The following is a 13,330-nucleotide window of genomic DNA, read 5'->3' on the forward strand; positions in this document are numbered from 1 at the left end:
CTATTGTCGACAGACCACCACCATATTCACCCAGCGCCCTCAACTTCCAGCTCTGCCTCCACAAAAAACTGCATATCCTCCAATAAAACGCAGTATACTTCAACAAGAAATATGATTTATCATATTGTTGTCACCAAAGATATGCCCTTCTGGCAAATTTTAGGCCTCTGACTGCCAACATCCCGGATATACCACCTTAGCACTAGCTACTACTCTGCACTATCAACCAACCCCATGGGCAGGACTGCCATTTACTAACCCCTAATGCATACCAATCCCCAACACTTACCAATTCCCAATGCTTACCAATCCCGAAGCTTGTTTTGTGCATGTATACTCGTGTGCAAATGCACATAGTATACATGCATGTGAATGTATGAATGAATACGCATGTGTCTGTGTATGTGTGTTTGTGTGTGTGCGTGCCCATGTACAGATGCACACACTGGCTTTAATATACACATACACGCAAAACTATATAAGCATGTCTACACACCCACATATAGAACTATATGCTTGCACATGCCACCCCTCCCTACTTACCCCTTTCCCAACAACCTGACCGATTTCTAATTGCCACATGGTCAATTTCCAATTCATCATGTGGTATTTTCCAACTAAGTGTTACCCATACACCAACATCAAACCACAACACCTCGTGACCTTCCTTGACTAATCGGTACAGGACAACCGCGAGCTAGAGATAGCAGTCACTCACTCTTGCTCACAGTATAAACTTTAAAGCAACATACAGTTGTTGATCTTGCAAAGAGAAATGTGCAGTAACACTACCGTACAGTAAAATCTATTTGCCAAAGCAACATAGCAATCCTACACAGGACAATGTTACTACTTTTTAGCTCCAGGAAAACATATAAGCATATACATGTATATATATGTGTGTGTGTGTGTGTGGCTACCACCACACATATATATGTACATAACTACATATAGTATTTGTAAACAAACCTGAAAGGATTTGTAAATTATGGAGAGAAAGCGATTATGAAAGTCTCTTTGTACAATAATAACTATATAATAATATATCATAATATATATTCTCCAATTTTTAAAGTGACATTTTATATAAACAACTGACTGAAAAATGATGAGCTAACCCTAGCCAGAATTAAACCCACATATCAATGCTTACATGGCTCTATGCACATCTAATTAGGCCAAATGCTCACCCATCAATTTCAGCCAAATTTTATGAATATATACTTTAACTATCTAATACTACATATACTATTTGTCTAACCCCGAAAGGCTTTGTAAATTACGGAGAGAAAGTGACACGCACGCGCACACACACACACACACACACACACACACATATATACACACACACACAGACACATCTTTATACATACACACCCATATATGTATATACATACACACATAAATGTTGATAGATATAAGTAGATATATATACATGTGTGTGTGTTAGTATATATATCATCATCATGGTTTTAACTTCCACATTTCCTTGTTTCTGTGGGTCAGTCAGAATTGTTGAGGCTGATTTTGTATGACCAGTTTGCCTCCCCATCACCAACCCTTCCAGCAAGGTAATATTTCCTGGTCACAGATGACAATATATTTCTTGCATGCCTCCGTATGTCTACATAACCAACAAACTTCTTTTCATTTGTGTCTACCAAATCCACTCACAAGGCTTTGGTCAGCCTGAAGCTATAGTAGAGAATACTTGCTCAATATGCTATGCCATACAGTGATGCAGTGGGACAGAACTCAACATGACCTGGTTAAAGAACAAACTTCCTAATTATAAATAGTGTCTATTTTGATTTCATTTCAGTTTATAGGCTTTTTTTTTTTCCTTGCTATTTTTCAGATGTGTCAATAGTGGGTTGGATTTACTTACCAACACTTTTCTCTGATTTTGTTTCCTATGAGAAAATAAGTTGTAAAATCAGATTATCTTCAGCCTTTTTGACTATAGATCAACTATGATGAATAATTTTATTTATGACACTGTCTTGTCTTCACTTAAGATTACAGAAATCTATGTATATACACAGAAACTTATAGTATATATATATGTACAAATACTTCTGCATTTGCATTATATACACAATCACTTTTAATCGTGCGTACATGGATACATTCACTTATCCATGCTTATAGGTCCATACACTCACTCACATACGTGCATATTTTATGCATATACACATAAGATCAGTTTATAGCCAATGCCAATATATTACATAGATTTCTAAAAGCTTCTTTTAACTATAATAATAATAATATATCATTTTGATTTTTATGTGCTGTGTCCATTGATTCCAGAGATTGTTATTCAATGGAAATAGAATATAGGAAGGGTGTAGGCTTTCCTTTCAAACCATGGGTAAAGAGGGAAGTTGCTAATTTATATAACAGATTGGATGTATGAATTACTTTAATTTCAGGATTATACATTGATTCAAGAAAGTAAAAGTGAGCTGTAGGGTTTATTACATGATACTATGTACATATGCATATGTATGTGTGCAAATGTGCACACATTTTGAGGTAATTGTCATTTTCTGGCTGGCTTCTTAATACAAGATACAGTTACCAAGAATGGGTTCCAATGTTAGGCTAAGCTTCTAAATTAGTGCTTAGTTTGAATTGAGAGGTGTGTGTGTGTGTGTGCTTGTCTTGCTTGTCTTTTTCTCCACTTGCAGCTTGGTGTAGAGATCAATGAAATAAAATCTGAAACAGGAATTGAACCTGCTGTAACATTTCATTGCCTAAACTACTACTGAGGTTCTAAGCTTAATCACTTGTCTTACCTTCCTTCCTGCATGCACATTTTAACCAGCAAACAAATAGTTTTTTTTGTTTTGTTTTTTTTTTTTCAGATGCAAATTGCTCTGCTTTGTCTAATATGCAAAATATATATAGATAATACTGTGATATTGTAGCTTCATTTTGATTTTATTGGCTGCTGGTCATTCTAGCCAAGGAATGCAAAATCTATGTGTTGGGGTGAAAGACTTGTGCATATAAAATACTAGAGGTACATTTATATCCATGTGCACATGATGTTCGCATAAATATGTGAATATTCAAAAATTTGAATGAAATTTTGAAAGAAAATAATGGGTGGTGGTGGTAACAGTGGCAAAGAGAAATCAATAAAGTAGATAAAATATTCTTTTATAATATAGCTGATTGATCTGTTAGTGTTCTTCATGAGTAGTCAGATTTTCCTTCTGCTTACTTATCAATCATAGAATGATGCTCTCATTTGAATATCTGAATATCATTTGCTCCAGTAAAACTAATGAGTGGCGGGGTGTCAAATTAAACAGAAAAGAAATTTAGACACAGAGAATAATTTTCAAGCTAACATGAGAAATGTATTTACTTTATTGTTTCTATCTTTTATTGTCTACTACCAGGTTTTTTTTATCTTGTTTTATTTTAACATGTTCCTCTGCTCTCTCTTTCAGTCCCCACCACTCTCCTCATTTTCTCACCCTTCTTTCCTTCTCCAGGTGTCTGCTCTCTTCTCCCCAACTCTCTTTCCACGTGCACCAAATACACATCTTTATAAAAATGCCTCCCATTATACATATACCTTTTCTTTTTCTTTTCCTTTTTTAACACATACATTTTTCTCTCACTGTATGTTTAACTAGCTTTCTTTATGCATCTTCCAATGAGGAAGCTTCTATATGGTCACTCAACCTGCTAAAAATAGCTGCTAAATCTTCTCAAATAATTCCCAACTGTCTTAAAAGAGAGTGGACATATTGAATAATGTTCATGAAGCATACAGTGAGTTGGTGGGGGGGGGGGTGCCTGGATTGTCATGACTTGAACAGCTTTGTTCAAGTCCTCTCAAACATTGCTGACCTGGAACTACTAAATGTATTCTTCTTTGTCTCTACAGCTGCATTTCCTTGCTTTCCTCCTGCACCAAATATATAATTTTCACAGTTATAAAGTAAAATGTTGATAAATTATTCCTATAGGACTATAATTTCAATGCATTATCTTTATATTTTATTAATCCAACTATTTCTAACAGCCTACTCAGTGGTTGCCATCTAAATGATCACTTTCATGAGCATCAGTTAGGTGCTGCAGTGATTTCTTTGGTAGTCCTGAAATTCATAGTCCACTGCTGAACTCTTCATGCTATTTCCTGACTACCTCTTATCTTTGGAGTTGCTTACACTTTAGTCTAAATCAGTGTTTCTCAATGGTGGGCCTGGGAAAATTTTGAGAGGCCTTGGAAATTTTCTGAATTGGAAACAAGTTGTTCATTTTTCTGAAGCCAATATATTCTTTCTGATTTATTGATTTATCCGTAATCTGCACATAGTGGTTTCTAGAACCTTAATGATATACCATAGAGTTTTTAAGAAAATTTGATAGTGCAATGAGCTTTTCTTTCTTTCTTTTATTCGTTTCAGTCATTTTGACTGTGGCCATGTTGGAACACCGCCTTTAGTCGAGCAAATTGACCCCAGGAATTATTCTTTGTAAGCCTAGTACTTACTCTATCGGTCTTTTATGCCTAACTGCTAAGTTACAGGGATGTAAACACACCAGCATTGATGTCAAGCGATGTTGGGGGATACACACACACATACATATATATATATATATACGACGAGCTTCTTTCAGTTTCCATCTACCAAATCCACTCACAAGGCTTTGGTCAGCCCGAGTCTATAGTAGAAGACACTTGCCCAAGGTGCCATGCAGTGGGACTGAATCTGGAACCATGTAGTTGGTTAGCAAGCTACTTACCACACAGCCACTCCTGAGCTGTGTAAATCTTAACCAAAACATTAATATAAAGTGGCGCCAGTGACTTACATTATATGCATTCAGTTAGAATTATGCTATAAGAACAATCATAAGAGGTTTTTTTTTTATTTTTCTAGTTTTCTTCAAATTTTACAACATTATGTCATCAATTTCCAAAAAGAGGAAGCTTATCCAATTGTACAACTGAGACTACTTACTCCTCGGTTTTGCACCATCATACAGCAATGCACATAAACCAGAATGCTTGGATTGTGGATTGGTGATGACAAATGATTCTATGAAGAAATCAAAATTAATGGCCCATCAGTAACTGAGGCACCCTGGTTCTATTGGAAGAAGTCTCAATTGGTGATGCAAAGGAAAAATGTACAACTGCCATGAGAAGTATTCATAAAGAAAGAAAAAAGGGGCTGAGAGCAAGCTACGAAGTGTGTGAATTAGTTGCAAAGGTGAGTAAAGCTCACACAATCGCTGAAATTCTTGTTAAACCAGCAATTTTGGTGTGTGTAAAAGAAATGCTTGGAGAAGAGGCTGCCACTGTTCTACAAAAAGTCCCTTTGTCCAATGACACGGTTAAAAGAAGGCAGGAAGAGATGGCAGAAAACCTGGAGGAACAGCCGGTGATCAAGCTTAAAGTCTTTAAGTTTTCTCTCCAAATTGATGAAACAGCTCTTCATAACTGCTTGCTACTTGCCCATGTTCGTTTTATCGAAGAGCTGACTATACAAGAAGAAATGCTCTTTATGAAAGCATTAACTGATACAAAGAGTGAGACTATATTTGAAGCTGTCAAATCTTATTTCGAAGAAAAAGAAATCCCATTATCGTATCTGCTGCAAATTGCTACGGAAGGTGCTAATGCAATGACAGGGAGACTCAATGGATTTATAGCGAAACTGAAAGAATTCCCCACGTCTTGTTAACCCACTGCATCTTCCATCAACAACACTTTGCTGCTGAATCACTCAATAGTGAAATGGAAAGTGCCCTCCAATTGGTGATTTCATCTGTCAATTTTGTCAAAGCCAGTGCTGTCAGTGAAAGGCTATTTTCACAACTCTTCGAAAATGAGGAGTACCAAACGCTTCTATTACATACCGAAGTTCAATGGCTGTCAAAAGGCAATTGTCTCACACACCTTGTACAAATGTGAGATACACTTCTGGTTTTTTTTTTTTTTTTGAGAACATGCACCTTCAAGCAAGCCAGCGGAAGGAAAAGGCAAACTTCCTGCTTGAAGTTATGAATGATATCGACACAAAGGCAAGAATTTTTACTTTGCCGATATTTTCTTGCAGGTCAACGCCTTAAATAAATCGATTCAAGGACGTGGTGCAACGATAGTGGACTGTACCAAGAAGATATGGTCATTCATAAAAAGCTTGGTTTATGGGTAATTCAGCTTCAAAGGGGCAAATTTACCTTTTTCAGTCATCTTGTTAAAACAGAACCATCAGAAGCTGTAATCATCAGCTGTGTCAGCCATTTGAAGAGCTTGCAAATGGATATGAGAAGACGCTTCCAAGATATACTCGACTTGAAGCCACCAAAGTGGCTTTTTGATCTTCATCATTATGATCTTAATCCCAAACTTGCAGCCAATCTTCTTGATCTTAAGGAGAATGCAATCTTAATGACAAAGTTGGATAGAGAAGGTCTTCATGGTTGGCTGCATGTAAAGACATTTCCAACACTTTTTCATGAAGCAATCTCGTTCCTCCTCTGCTTTCCAACATCCTGGTTAGTTGAAGCTGGATTTTAGACAGTGAGTGACATTTTCACAAAAAAATGGAATGTTCTTCAAATTACGGAAAGAGGAGATTTGTGTCTCAAATTGAACCAATCCTTTGAAGTTCAAATTGATAACCTTATTGAAAAACACCAATTGCAATGTAGGCCTTAAATTGTTTCTTCATTTCTTGTTAATAAAAATGTTAATATACTTTTCTTCCATTTTTAGATGGGTTTTTTTACTTGCAGGTTCCATAAACAAGAAGATATTATAACACTGATGTAGTATTTATTTAACAATTGTACCCGTATATGAAGCTGGCTTGTAGAAACAATTACTACTTTATGGGATTTATATTCTGGAAGAGGGTCAGATAACTGGTTTAGAAGTCATAGTTAATTCAGCTGGCACTACCAACCTTTCCTCCCACTATCTTTTACACCAACCACTTCTTTTTTTCTAACTCATACTACACTCTGCTTTTCATTCATCAATCTCTTTCTTGAACTTTCTCTCTCTAGATCCACACATCACTCTATATATCTAATAACTGTCTATCAGTATATCATTGCATCTTAGTCATTTGTTTTAAAGCCTATTTCCAAATGTGTTTTATATTGGGGGTGGTTGTGGTCATTTTAGTAAAATTGTTTTTCTTTGAATTAAATTTGTTTCTTTTTCTTTGAATTAAATTTGTTTCTTTTTCTTTCTATTCAGGGATGGAAACAGACAGCGCTTATGAGCAGAAGCTGATGCCAGATGGCAAGCTGAATATTGATGGCTTTATGGTAGTGTTTGATGTCAGCACTGTTCACAACCGGCCAATTGAGAGACAGGTTGAGTTTGTTTCTCAAATTCTTCAATCTTTGCAGAAGATCCGCAAACCTGTGGTGCTGGCAACTACAAAGCATGACGAGGCTGTGGACCGATTCTGTAAGGAAGCTGGAGCATTGGTCACTCGCAGTAAACTCAATATTCCCATTGTGGAGACCTCTGCACTTGACAACATCAATGTAGAATTGGCTTTTATGACACTTGCACATCTAATTGATGGTACAAAAATGAGGAAAAAAATAATTCCTTTTGCTGATGCCTACCGAGCCCGCAAAGATATTTTAGAAGTTGCTACCAAGGCATACAAAAAACTGCTCAATACTCAGGTTACAGATCCAAAAGCATCATGGACTATATGGAAAAAGAAATTTATGAAGGAGTCTGATTATAATCATTATGTGGAATTATTTGGAACTGAAAGTGCCGTAGAACATTTTCGCAAACATACCATGCATTTAAAAGAACAACAGTTGCGGCAACGAGAATTGCGATATCTAGATAGTCTGCCAACAGTATTACAATACTTCTTAACTTCATTGGATGTCATCTCTGACAAGTAAGCCTACTTAATTTTTCTGTCATTCTGTTTGATTCAGTTTCAGTGTAATTTGTATTTTCTGTGGCTCATTAGATAATGTAGATAATACACCAACACTTGTATGCTTGCAAATAAGACCAGACATTTTGGTTACATTATCAGAGCCAGAAACGACTTTAAATACCAATAACCCTTTGTGCTGTTCAGATTACATTTCATATAGTTGAATGTCTTAACTGGAAGTTTTTCACAAAACCTTGTAAAACAAAATAATTTTTGCCTTTGCAAACTGCTACTACAATTGTTTTTATTCACAATTCACCTTGCATGTTAGATTTACATCACAATTAAGAGAATAGCATCTATCAAACTAATGTTATTGTTCTTTTAACTACTGCCATTGTCTAAAGAATTTGTGGTTTTTGTAATTTATTTCTATATTTCACCCCTCAGTTTAGAATTTGTATCAAATATCTGTTTATTTCATTCTTCAAAAACATTTTTTTGTGGTAAAGCTTATGATTATGTAACTGATTATAATATTGGTTTACATATTTGTAGAAAATTAATTTCAGATATAATATTTACATTGTTTTATCTGTGTGTTTTTCTCTAAACTTAAGCTTGTTGGATGGTTTTTAGATTTCATCTTATGACTATCCATTTCTGGAATAATTTGTTTTAATTATCTAATCTAGATTATTCTAATAATTATGTTAATAGATACTGTTAACTCCACCTACTCTTCTACATGTTCAGTTGACCTGCTAGAAAACGTAGCTACACCCCCCCCCCCCAAATTTCACCCTAGTGTCTTTAAAAAAAAGAAAAATCACATTGGCCATGGTGTAAATGCTTTTGATCATTTGATTTATTCAACCAAGATTGACCTAGGTCTAAACAGTAACAACCACTGTCTACTACGAATTCAATAACGGTTTTGTTACCATTTCTTATTGCATAATTTCCAATGAGCACTAACACCGTCTCATTGGTTATGATATGTCCCAGGATTTCTTCTTGCGCAAATAATGTTTTGAGCATCTACAGGGTGCGAATGGTATTCATTTGCAATTTTCAACTGCTAATATTATGCATATTTTTTTTACTTTCATTGTCTTCTTTTCTTCTGAAATACAGTAACTGCTTTTGCCTTATATTTTTGCAGAATAATTGACTATGGAAAAATTGCCCCCACCCCCCAACCTCCCTCCCCAAATTTTGGAAGAGGCATGGACTCCTCCTTGGAATCTGTGTCGGAAAGACAAACAAGGAAGTATCAGACTTCCTCAGCATCAGTAGAAGGATGGTGGAAAAGGTCAGGAAGGTGATGGAAGATTCAACTACAAGGCAACAGCAGAGAGAAAACCCATGATCAACGAACTGACACAATCAGAACACTGGAATTCATTGATGAAATCGAGGAGATCATCGACAATGATCCCAGCAAGTCAGTGCATATCATTGCAAGGGAGTAAGGTGTAGATGAAAAGCTCATCAGGCTGGTGGTGCATCAGGATGTTTGCTACTCTTCATATAAGATGAGAAAGGGACACTTTCTGTCCAAGGTGATGTAGGAAAAGCAACACAAGCACACCAAGAAGCTGATCAACAAGTTGAAACATTTGTTGAAGCCAGACGTGTGATTCTTCTCTGATGAGGAGAATTTTTGCCAAAACCAGATCAACTCCTGGAACAACAGGTGGCTCAACTGTCTCACCCAAGAATGTGCCCAGAGTCATGCAGACAAAATTTTCAGCAACAATCATGGTCTTTGGTATTCTCAGCAGTGAAGTTGATGTCATGCCACTCCAATTCTTCCTTGAGAGCTTCAGGCTGAACACTGATAGCTACATGCATGTTCTGAGTGAGGTAGTGAAGCCCTGGACCAACTGAGTAGCTGCAAGGATGGCAGCAAGACGGCCACACTAGCTGGAAAATCTAGTCTTAGTTGTCCAATTTCTTCAATCACACAGCACCTAACATTTGGCCTTCCAACTTGCCTGACTGCAACCCACTTGACTTCTTTGTGTGGGGTGCAGTGAAACAAGAGCTCAACAAATCCAGCTGCAGCATGAAGGACAAGGTGAGGGTCAGGATTACCAGGGCCTTCAGAGACCTAAAATCAGAGATAAGTGATGAAGCTTGTAACCGATTCTGAGGTCATCTGGAGGCTGTCGTCAAGACAAAATTTGAGGTCGACAGAACATGTCATGGAGACAAACTGACCCATATTTGATGTATATATCCAAAAAAATAAAAACACTTTTATTTTTCCTGAGACAGTCCTCATGCAAACAAATACTGTCTGCACCCTGTAGATCTCATCCTAATAACTGGTTCTAAAATACATAGTATATTCTGTAGGTCTAATACAATGAAAGGGTAACCAATTCAGATGTCCAATTTCTATTTTCTCCACCTCCAGCCTCTTGTTAACTAGTGTATGTACAATACCATTCTACTGACATACATAACTACTTTTATATGCACAGAATCCCTTTATTATCTGCAAGGGCTTGTTCATTAAAAGTCCTATAACTATTTCAAATTTTAGCTGTTACACTATCATTGATATCTCCATGGCTTGTGATTGTCATTCTGCTAACAAAGCTTATATACAACTTCAAATGAATCTTCACTGTAATCTTTTTTTTATTTTATTTATTTAATCTGGGATACATGCACTATCTATTGTTTCCACAAAGTTCACTGTAAATCTTGGCTCACTGCCTGTTTTCTAAAATGCTACTACCTTCACTAACAAACGTACAACTGACAATTTAATCTGTTTTGACACGAGTCTTTTGCTTTGAAATATAAAGCAGACACCGGAACCCTTCACATTCATCAGGATGAAGAAGCTTAATCATATATATATATATATATATATATATATATATATATATTCTGTAAAACACTAGACACAAAAAGTTAAAAGTGTCCATTCCATATTTCTCTGCTTACCACTGGTTTTTTTTTTCTGCAATTGTTATCTATTTTAAAGCAGAGAGGCACTGAATAACATTTCCCCTCCCCATGCCTCCTCCCACATTCCTTTCCCTGTTTTTAGAGTTGGTACTGTCAATGTAGGCACACTGAAAGGTAGGTCTAGTGAGATTGTAGAGATGCTTGAACAGAGACGTGTTGATGTATGCAGCATACAAGACATAAGGTGGAGAGGAGCTTCAGCCAGGATCCTCACAGGCAAGGCACAGAGGTATAAAATCTTCTGGGAAGGTAACAGTGATGGAGTAGAGGCTGTAGGCATACTCCTTGCAGAGAAATGGGTGGATAAGGTCATAGTATGCGATAGAGTGCTGAAGCTCAGGCTAGTCTTGCAGAATAGTATGGCTACAATTATCTCTGCCTACATCCCACAAGCAGGCCTACCAAACGATCAGAAGGACCACTTTTATGATACCCTTCTACAGGCCACCTCAATGACTTCATCTTTGCAGCTGGAGATTTAAATGGGCATGTCGGATGGCAATCTGATATCTTCCATGGTGTTCACGGGGGCCATGGAATTGGTTCCCGAAATGAAGAGGGAACTAGGCTACTGGAGTTCTGTGATGCATGCAACCTATTAATCTGCAACACTAACTTCAGTAAGCCAGACAGCCACCTGATAACCTATCAATCAGGCGACTCTACTAGCCAGATTGATTTCATCCTCACCAGACAGCGGGATGTATGGTCACTCGTAAATACAAAGAGCTTCCCTGGTGAAGAATGTACCCCCACCTCACTCGCATAGACTAGTTATTAGTGACTTTAGACTCAAGGCCAGAAGGATGCCAAGAAGCAGACCAATCCAGAAAAGAAGGATTTGGAAGCTAAAGAACCTTTCACACGGTCAGAGATTTAGAGACATCCTCACTAAGAAATTTGATGAAAGAGCGGAGGAGCTACAGACTTTGGACATAGAGGGTAACTGGAGATTCCTATGGGGCAGCTTACTGAGTGCCACAGACCAAATCTGCGGCTGGTGCAAAGTCCCTTCCAGATCTAGAGTAATGTGGTAGACAAGGCCATTAGAGCAAAGAAACAGGTCTGGGAAGCCTGGAAGAGTGGGGGTAGCAGGGAACTTGTACCAGATAGCCAGAAGGGAGGCTGGGAAACAGGTATACGTAGCCAAGGGAGAAGCAGAAAAGAAGTTTGCCAATGTTCAGCAACATGAAGACCAATGAACTGAAATATTTTGGATTGCAAGACAGTGTGTGAGAGAGAATTGTGATATCACAGGAGAGAAATGTATCCGCATTGATGATGGTGCACTTGCTTTTAATGATTCTGAAAAGAAAGAGGCTTGGAGAAGCCATTATGAAAGGCTGCTGAATGTGGAGAATGAATGGGAGGAGGAGAGCCTGCCAAATGTTGACCCAACTGAGGTACCAGCTACCCGAATAGACAGCACCCTGGTAGATAAAGCAATTAAGGATATGAAGTCAGGAAAAGCCCCGGCCCATCAGGAATCACTGCTGAGATACTTAAAATATCTGGTGGTGTGTGTTATGGCCTAGTCACCTGTATTGTAAACCAGGTAGTTCACAAAGTAGTCATACCTAATGACTGGTGTAGCAGCACCATAGTCAACTGCTTCAAAGGTAAAGGTGATGCTTTAGATAGAAATAACTGCAGGGGTATCAAACTGCTGGATCGGGTGATGAAGGTCACAGAGAGGGTCATAGCCCAACTAATTAGGCAGAGTCTGCTTAGATGAGATGCAGTTTGGTTTTGTGCCAGGTAGAAGCATCATTGATGCTACATTCCTGGTGCGGCAACTGCAGAAGAAATACCTAGCCAAAGATAAATCCCTATAGTTGGCTTTTGTTGACTTGGAGTAAAGCTTTGACAGGTCCCCTGATCCCTTATCTGGTGGACGATGCGGAAACTGGGGATTGATGAGTGGTTAATAAGAGTTGTACAGGCCTTATACAAGGATGCCATTAGTAAGATAAGAGTTGGCAATGAGTATAGCAAAGAATTCTGGGTAGAAGTAGGGGTTCACCAAGGATCAGTCCTCAGCCCCTCCTATTTATCATAGTCCTCCAGTCAATAACAGAGGAATTCAAGACAGGTTGCCCCTAGGAGCTTGTCTATGCTGATGACCTTGCTCTCATAGCAGAATTACTGCCAGAAATAGAGAAGTTTCAGGTGTGGAAGCAAGGTTTAGAATCGAAGGGCCTTTGAGTCAATGTTGCAAAAACCAAGGTCCAAGTAAGTTGGAAGGTGAACACATCACAAACCCCTTCAGGTAGATGGCCCTGCTTGGTCTGTAGAAAAGGTGTTGGTAGAAACACTATAAGATGTACCTAGTGTAAGCTATGGATGCATAAGAGGTGCAGCAACATCAAAGGAAGGTTAATTGGGAAGATAGCTTTTGTGTGCGGCAGTTGCACAGGGGCAATAAACACCACAGATGCTCA

General features: G+C 37.9%; 1 protein-coding gene across 31 annotated transcripts in view; it reads left to right on the forward strand.

Annotated features, from left to right (window-relative positions):
* The window catches only part of LOC106878372 (rho GTPase-activating protein 5), a 336,880-nt gene that overhangs the window by 169,433 nt on the left and 154,117 nt on the right, over positions 1 to 13,330 (forward strand). For all 31 annotated transcript variants that reach the window (XM_052968790.1, XM_052968794.1, XM_052968808.1 and 28 more), the window contains one exon: positions 7,244 to 7,916. In XM_052968790.1, the coding sequence (XP_052824750.1) occupies positions 7,244 to 7,916 (673 nt within the window). The remainder of the gene's footprint in view (positions 1 to 7,243; positions 7,917 to 13,330) is intronic.

This window comes from Octopus bimaculoides, chromosome 6, assembly GCF_001194135.2.
Source record: "Octopus bimaculoides isolate UCB-OBI-ISO-001 chromosome 6, ASM119413v2, whole genome shotgun sequence".
Taxonomy (NCBI): domain Eukaryota; kingdom Metazoa; phylum Mollusca; class Cephalopoda; order Octopoda; family Octopodidae; genus Octopus; species Octopus bimaculoides.